Here is an 8,986-nt window from a genome sequence, read left to right on the forward strand (position 1 = left end):
ATGGCAATTATAATTGAGCACTATATTTCTTATATCGCATAAATCATTATTGTAGTTATTTTAAACAGGCAATGTACAATACTATATGACAAAAAACACAAATGAAATAAAAACGAATTAAAATTTTCAATCGCTATAATATCATGATTAATTAACCGCATGTACAGATTTCTCCAATTTGAATGTTCCCGAATCCAGATAAACAGATATTATATATAGAATAATAGCCCCTATTGAATTATTTAGAATGACGAAATAGTATTGAACCAAACAATAACGATGAATAAAAAATAAATATGAGTTATCTAATTATAAATGTATTATTACATTACGTTTAACGATTAATGGTTTAATAAGTTCGGATAATGAGCCGCCGTTATATCCGTTTGCGGGTACACCTCGCGCCTCTAATAATCCATCTACCGTAAAAAAGACAAACTAATTATTCTTTTTGCTCTTTTGAAAAAATACACATGAGCAAGAAGTGAGCGAGACGAAAATATAGAAATAGGCTAATGCAAAGAGCGAAAGACGAGAGGATACCAAGTTTATTATACGTATAGATATATACATGCGTACATTGCGTATAAATAATCGCGCGCGGCGCGCGATCGCGTCGGCGGTCCGATCTTTTCTCTCCTTGCATATCATATTCACGTATTTTAAAGAGTGCTGAAAAACATAAGACACATTTACAAATGCCATGAGGAAGGAGCTACTGGTAGCCAAGCACCAGTACGATTCAATATCGTTGCATTTTCACTGGAAGGAGAAGAGGGACAATTATTATCATCGTCTGCAGCCGCCGCAATCGTGTGACAGGCTGCTCCGAGATTACCTAATATAATAATACGATCGATATATAAAGCGAGTGTACGGCCGATGGTTTACTACTCCGCGAATACAAGATAAGGAACAAGCTTGCATTTTTGCAGTCTTCCTGAATAATCGCATTCTAGCGTATCGACATTGTACACATCTACGAAGGAGAGAACAGCAAAGACTTGCGTCATGGAGGTTAGAGCGGCACGCTGTAATTTACTATTCGATCGTATTTTAAGTGCTACTCGTGATTAGTTTATTGTAAAAATGCATTTTTCTCATATTATTGCGTTTATCTGTGTCTTTAGTCTTTCGATTTTTAGAGAATCTGCTTGGTAGTGGCATCGATGCAAAGGCTTGTTTAAGTGATTTTTCAAATTTCTATGAGCGTTACATCTACCAACATGTTATTGATTAATATTAATCAATAACATAGTAAAATAACTTAATGACTTAATAATAATTTGATAAAATAGCTTGATAAATTTAAGTGTTAAGGTAGTTAATATGTTTATCCGCTTGTGTGAAGTAAATTGAATTTTTTTTCTCATTTATACGAAATAAGTAGTATTTTTGATAATTGACGCATTTGTACTCGTGATTAGAGCAATTATCATTTTCAATCATGCATCTATTATTGTTTGTTGTAACAATTTTCTAATCTCATTGATTGTACGTTTCTTACGATAAGTTTATTTATCTTCTTTGCCTGTAAAATAATTCGTAATTTTTACCTAGTTTACCATAGTTTTTTAATTGTTTCAATTGTATCTATTTATATAACTATACTAATATATGAAATTATAGTAATTTTATATACATATTTTTATGTATCAAACATATATATATATATATATTCGTATGTGTGAATATATATATATATATATATATATATATATATATATATATATCTATATATGTATGGTGTGTGCATACATAATGTAAGCATATAAATATATATAAAAGGTTAATTTTTGTTAAATTTAATATTTCTTGCAAGCTTTCATCATCAATTGTGAGTTTTCACTTTCATTCCTTACAGTTCTTTATTATTACAAACATAATAATATCTTTTATTGAATATTTGTTAGGTCATTGTTTTTTGTGCAATCATTTTTAAATCAAACGTTTTCTAGAATGTAACTTTTCAAGTAATTTCTTAATATTTATATATCAAATTTTGAATTATTGTTAAATATTTTACAATCTAATATATTATAAATTTCAGAAATTTTATTACGTTACTTTGTTAGTCAATTATAATATGATTTATATTAATATGGCATTTATTTATGTGTTTACTAGATCGACGAGTGCTCTATAAATGGTGACTCTGGAGCGGAAGAGGATGAAGACGAGGAACTATCACAAGCTTCTGGAACAGAGACTAGTAGTAATAGCAGTGGTAGTAGTACCACAACTGATAGTGGTGAAGAAAGTGCGGATGAACAAGCAACCAGTAGTTCCGATACCCATAGCTCTGTGGACGAAGAGGAGGAAGAAAATGACGTAAGCGAGCATCCTGAGGAAGTGAGTAATAAAATATATATTTTTAGCTGAGTTCATTTTAAATTTGATTGATATCTATATTAAAGTTAGTCCTAAATACAAATAATGTCTTAATACACAACAACTGTATGTATTCTCCGATAAGAGAAATTTGTTAAAGTGATTATGACAATGTGCCAATTATTGTTATGTATTTTATAATGTTGGTTAAATTATGTGCATTGTAACAGTAGATTTTAATAATTATTTATACAGAGATGGGAAACATGTATGGCTGGTGGAACAAAAGTTAAACTTCCTCAAGACTTGTGTGAACACGCATCTATATTTAAGGAAATGCTTGATTATCCAAGATTCTGGGATGAATGTTTGAGTGAAAGTCAAAAAGAATCTTTATATAGTTTTTTGCCAACATTTCCAAAAGACTGCAATATTGAGGCTGAGTTGGATAAAACTTTGGATATGCTTTTTCAGAGAGAAACTCATAGGTTAGTTTGATGTATACATAGTTAAAAATAATATATTTTTGAATTTCAATTAAAATTAAATCGATAGTTCATTTGCAGCTTTATTTAAACCTTTAATGCGAAATTGAAATTATAAATTTATTTAAATGCTGAATTCTTTTATTATTTTAGATTTGGAGTTACTCCGTTAGATGATTTTCACAAACATCTTTCAGCCGGACACTTTAGGCCTGACATTAAACGCATGCGTACTTTAGTTAAAAAAGCACAGAAAAGAAAATTCCTCTTTGAAGAAAGAAAGCGAGCTTATGAACTTGCTGGACAACTTCTCAAGTCGAGGGATACTTTATTATCGAATGCTTACAAGCAAGGTTTTAGTCAACCTTCGCATCGATCGATATCAAAATTACAATGGAGAAAACCAAAACCTGCCTTAGGTATTTAAAAAAATTAACTTAAACAGCAAATAGATAATTATAAGAAATTTATCTAATTTGTTTTAATAATATAAGTTTTAATATTTATGTTATCTTTTTTTTAATATCTTCATAGACGTTAAATTTTTTGAATTTTTATTGTAAAAGACCTAATTTTCTGCTATTGTTAGACTATATAATTCATAATATTCACTAAGATTGGTCTTGTGATTTAATTTTACAAAAACCAGTCTAGTAATCCTATAAAACTTTAGGGAAAATATTTAGCATTTCTTAGGATAATAATGTATTATATAATTTTAATGTGGGAATGGATAATATATATATTTCATTGTACATTAACTTATGAAATTTACGACAATTATAAAGTATTATTTAATCTGTTGAGTACTCGAAGCTCCTTAAAATGAACAACACAATTAATTAGTGATGTAAATGTAGTTGAAGAGCGAACGCAGCTACGCTACGCAGAGGAGTTGAATGCAATAAATGCTGAGTTAGGCTCAACCTCTCGCTTTACGGGTTCTGAATCTCAGTCCGACGACGAGGATGGCAGTAGTAGTTGTTTGATGACTCCGGCGCAAGCTAGTACCGGCGGCAAACTCCAACAACAGCTTCAGCTCTTACAGCAGCAACGAAGGAAAAAACGAGCTGCACAAGTAGCACAGCAACAACAACTGCAACTGCAACAACAGCATCAGCAACAGCAGCAGCAACAACTTCTCTTGCCGACAAGAGCAATGCACTTGACGTGAGTTGTTTCTATTTATATATATATATATATATTAAGAAACTTAAATGTAAAAAAAGTTTTCATTGAAAAATTAAAATACTTTAATGCGCACAAAAAAATAAGCCGATTTTAAGTATTTGTGATGCAAATAAATTTTTTTTTCTAGGCCCGAAGATGATGCAATAAGGCCCGTGTACTCTACGCTACAGAGAGTGGGAACCGAATGTGGTGGAGTAGTGAACGTCGGGACGAACCTAGCGGCAACCTCTTTAAGGCCCGAGCTTAACGAGGACTCGTACAGAGCAATGCTCATTGCTCACAAAAAGCGGAGGTCGCGAAGAGATGTAAGCCCACCGATTAATTGTATCAGATTATTCAAAATTGTTATTATATAAGAATATCGATACCTACCATTCCATTAAGTTCAATTATAATTTTAATACGTATCACACAAATTTGATACTATATATATATATATATATATATATATATATATATATCTAGCTTTTAAGTTATCAAGTTAGAAATGATGATTTAAATTAAGTTTTACAAAGAAGAAATATTAATTTTTCACGACATTAACAGACTCATCCGGAACTCAATACACAAGGCATCGCACTGTCAGATCTGATGCAACGGGCGCAACTCGGCCAGAAACACAAGCTGACGATTTCGCCACGCGTGCCTGCCACAAAAAAACGTATTAAAATGGAGCAACAGCAGCAGCAGCAGCAGCAGCAGCAACAGCAGCAACAACAGCAGCAACAACAGTATCAACAACAGTACCATCACCAACATCAGCAACAGCAACAGCAACAGCAACAGCCGCAGTTGCCGCCGCCGTTGGCCCTCAAATCGAACACAACGCCGGTGAAGCTTGAGAGCGACACAAACAGCCACACGAGCGATTATTCCATACATAGCGCGGATGAGCTCAAACACAATGTGATCGAACAGCCCGATCATAAGCCACCCGCGTGTCTCCTCGCCATTGATCACGTGGTAAAGCACGAGCCTCTCGAGACCATGGAACAAAAGTACGAGATCGAACCTCCAGCCGCCCAACTACCGCCCACGATTATGGACGAGTAAGTCCCCATTGTCTTATCAAAACTCGGCGTTGCGCAAAAACATTCCCATCAATTGCATATAAATTCTTTTTTCAGCGACCCAGAGTCTATTCATAATGAGATGTCCTCGCCAATATCTGCAGCAGAGATAAAAGAGGAAATCGAGGACCTGGAGTACGAGACGGACATTAAAGTTGAAAATAACATCATTGTTGGTGACGAAATTCCCGTTTCAGTTTCAATACCGATGGAAGTCGGGGAGGAAATGGATAAGAAAGAACTTGATCTTGATAGCATTGACATGATGCAGTTACCTATTCAATTGGACGATGGTATAGATATTCTCGGAGATGTTAAGTGAGTATATTGTATTTTACAATATTGCATGTTTATTGTTAAGTAAGAGGAAAATTTTATTCAATTGGCTACTGTATGTGGTATCTGTTACACGATAGTCGGGAATAAAATTCAATAAAATTATTATCATAATAATGGATTATTTGAGCTAATTTTATATATAAAAATCCATTTTAGGCCAAAAGTCATATTATTGATACTACTTATCATTCGATTGTTTTTTGTTTTTCAGATGCGAAGATGACAATGTTATCACTATACCAGAAAAAGAGATGGCTGATTCCATTGTGGAAGATATTGTAATGAATGGCGATGAACTTATGCAAGAAACGCATTCGTGTTTCTTCTCTTTAATAAGAGATGCTTTCCTCTCGAAAGGAGAATATCGAATGAATCGAATGGAAATGAAAGATGCTGTTTTATTATGGCAGGACAATCCTATTTCTCCTTTAAACGACTGGTAATTTATATTTTACATACTATTGTGAATTCGTATTAAGATCTATGTAGCGATAAGCTGCACTCCAGTTATCGGCATACTCTCTTTTTTTTTTTTTTTTTTTTTTTTTTTTTTTTTTTTTTTTTTTTTTTTTAATAAATATTATAAAAGCTATCCAAAGACAAATAAGCATGAGTTATGCTATAAAATAAAAATTTGTTACATTATAGCGAATATGATTGATTTGACGGCAACGTGTTTTTTTTTTTTTTTTTTTTTTTTTTTTTTCTTTTTTTTTTTTTTTTTTTTTTTTTAATAAATATTATAAAAGCTATCCAAAGACAAATAAGCATGAGTTATGCTATAAAATAAAAATTTGTTACATTATAGCGAATATGATTGATTTGACGGCAACGTGTTTTTTTTTTTTTTTTTTTTTTGTCTCTCTAGGTACTCTTTGGTTTCTTCGTGGTCGGTACTAGTACCGTTAGCCTTAAGCTTTCTTGCGGGAGAGTTGGTTTATCCACAGGATCAGCTTTTGGACGGTGACTATGAACTCGTACCTTATCTAGAAAACAAGGGACGTGGGGTTTACGCATGGATCGGCGCTGGAAGAGATTCGGACTCTCGGCTATCAGTACTGTGCAACAAATTTCTGCTTTACAAGTAAAATAAAATTTTTTATTTTTATATTATTTTATATTGAAGGTAATGATTATAAAGCAAATAAAATTATAATGATGTGTATATATATATATATATATATATATATATATATGTATATGCTTGAAAAAATGTATTACCTTTTAAGCTTTACGTTTGCTATAACAATAATAAAAATGATAATGTTAATGATAATAATAATAATAATAATAATAATAACAATAAAAGTTATAAGATTTATTGAAATATAACGTTTTACGCATGTTTTGTGTAACTGAAAAAACGTCTCGAATCTTTAGAGACTCATTGGTACCACCGAAGCCGCTCGTGCCCTTGCCCACGATATCCCAGAAACAGCAGTCCCAGCAATCTCAGCAAATCCAGCAAACACAGCAATCACAGCAACATCAACAGCAGCAGCAGCAGCAGCAGCAGCATCAGCAGCAACAACTTAACGTCGTCAATGTAAACAACCTTGAGGCGTTGGGCGTATCTACGGACGCGACAGTACCCGTTGATGGGCTCACCGCCGATGGCTTAGCGGCTAGCTCATTGCCCGAGTGGGAACCACCCAAGGCCCTTTGGCCAACGGACTGGAAGGTTAGACCTTCGATACTCGAAGAGCGTGAGGAGTTCCGCAGGCAGGAGCGCATGCGTTACGCTGCCCCCCACAAGGCGTTTACCTACAGAATGCATGGATACGCTTCCGTTGTGGGGCCTGTCAAGGGCATCTATCAGCACAATGCCGGTAATTACTTTTAAAGGCTTTTGAGTAGTCAGTTACAAATAACGGCGCCCTCGCACGAGGATATGAAACATTATAATTCATTGTCAATTCAGGTTCAGGACTTACGAAAGCGCGGGGACATTCACTCCTCGTTCCCGATCGACCGAATTTCGTTACAATCCTGGCGCTCGTGCGGGACGCGACCGCGAGGCTCCCTAATGGCGAGGGCACCCGCGCCGACATCTGCCAGTTGCTCAAGGATTCGCAGTACATTCAAGAGGACATTTTCAATAATGATAAGGAAGGGAACTTGAATTCGGTAGTGTCCGGGGCCCTTGACAGGCTCCACTACGAGAACGATCCCTGTGTCAGATACTATCCCAAAAGGAAGGAATGGCTATATTTGCACCGGGCTCGATCCGAGTCCGAATTTGGTAAGGATTAAAAAATATTACATTTATAAATTGTAACGAGAGAAGTTGAAAATTTGATCTTGAAAAAAAAAATATTTCAAATTTAAATTTTGTCTACAATATTAGTTTATTAACAGTATTTTTGTTTTGTTTTAAGAAGATTATAAAACTGTTAGTACAATGTGAACTCCTCATTTATTATTATTTTATTATTTATCTTTTTCTATTATACTTCCTAAATAGCTTTCGTATAACAAATTTATATTTTTATTTTATAAGAAATGTATCATCAACAACTTCAAGGAGTACCTAAGAATAAAAAGAGTTCAAGTGGAACGTCGAGGAGCAAGGCAATGCAATCAACTCATAAAATTATAAATGTCAAAGAACAAATTACAACAATTGTGAAGGAAACGACGCCGAAGAAAGATAAGAAAATTGCTATCCAAACAACTCCCACTATTACTAGGTATGAACATATAGCATTTCATAATAGTTAATTATAATTTACAATAATGTGATCGTATACTTAAAATTGTTTTTGGTCATCAAATAGTTTGCATTTTCCTTCTTATTTAAATATACTATTTATTATTATTACCATATACATGTCTGTAATATTTAATTGTAATGATTATGATTATAAATTCAGGAGTATCGGGTACTTTAGAAAAGTGATGAAATGTAGTGGAGATATTATTAGGTTCTCGTGGGAGATTTTTACTCAAACGGATCTATTATTATTTCTTCTAATACTGTCTTTATTTCTTGAAAAGAAAAGTTGACTAAAATCCGTATCGAATATTCAAATTTCTTACTTCTATTTTCACAATTTTCTACGAATCTTGTTCTTACTATTTATACTGATTTTATTTGAATTTGACGCTTTAATGCTCATCTACCAATTGCCTCGTTTATACCGACACTCACTATTAACTTCCTTTCATTGAAAATTCAAATTTATTTCGAGTCCGTCGTCAAGACACGAGATCTCATATTATTCTTTATTCGATTATATTACATATTGAATTTTATGACATATAAAAATAAAAACATTAATAAATAATAGCACGAAAACAAAATGTCATTTAAAACAAAAGGATGTACTACAATAGTGTACTATAAATTTTGTAGAAAGGAGATGCCGAAGAAGCTGGACGAAAAAATAATTAGTACCGTCGACAAATCAATTTCTGCCTCTGAAAAACTTACTGCCGTTGTGCAGCAGCAGCAGCAGCAGCAACAACAACAACCACAACAACAACAACAACAGCAACAACAGCAACAACAACATCATAATCAGCAACAGCAACAAAAACAACAACATCATAATCAGCAACAGCAACAGC

At 33.4% G+C, this 8,986-nt stretch overlaps 1 protein-coding gene across 1 annotated transcript in view; it reads left to right on the forward strand.

Annotated features, from left to right (window-relative positions):
* Positions 1-637: 637 nt before the first annotated feature.
* NFRKB (nuclear factor related to kappaB binding protein) overlaps positions 638-8,986 on the forward strand; it is a gene marked incomplete at its 3' end in the record, with an annotated part of 11,187 nt that continues 2,838 nt past the window's right edge. Inside the window, exons 1-14 of the mRNA XM_011507339.1 lie at positions 638-1,017; positions 2,128-2,352; positions 2,587-2,819; positions 2,970-3,235; positions 3,677-3,986; positions 4,135-4,312; positions 4,554-5,056; positions 5,135-5,395; positions 5,628-5,855; positions 6,285-6,500; positions 6,797-7,245; positions 7,338-7,658; positions 7,917-8,106; positions 8,772-8,910. Coding sequence (XP_011505641.1) covers positions 1,012-1,017; positions 2,128-2,352; positions 2,587-2,819; positions 2,970-3,235; positions 3,677-3,986; positions 4,135-4,312; positions 4,554-5,056; positions 5,135-5,395; positions 5,628-5,855; positions 6,285-6,500; positions 6,797-7,245; positions 7,338-7,658; positions 7,917-8,106; positions 8,772-8,910 — 3,525 coding nt within the window. The remainder of the gene's footprint in view (positions 1,018-2,127; positions 2,353-2,586; positions 2,820-2,969; positions 3,236-3,676; positions 3,987-4,134; positions 4,313-4,553; positions 5,057-5,134; positions 5,396-5,627; positions 5,856-6,284; positions 6,501-6,796; positions 7,246-7,337; positions 7,659-7,916; positions 8,107-8,771; positions 8,911-8,986) is intronic.

The sequence above is a fragment of the Ceratosolen solmsi genome, unplaced genomic scaffold, assembly GCF_000503995.2.
Source record: "Ceratosolen solmsi marchali unplaced genomic scaffold, CerSol_1.0 scaffold6, whole genome shotgun sequence".
NCBI lineage: Eukaryota > Metazoa > Arthropoda > Insecta > Hymenoptera > Agaonidae > Ceratosolen > Ceratosolen solmsi.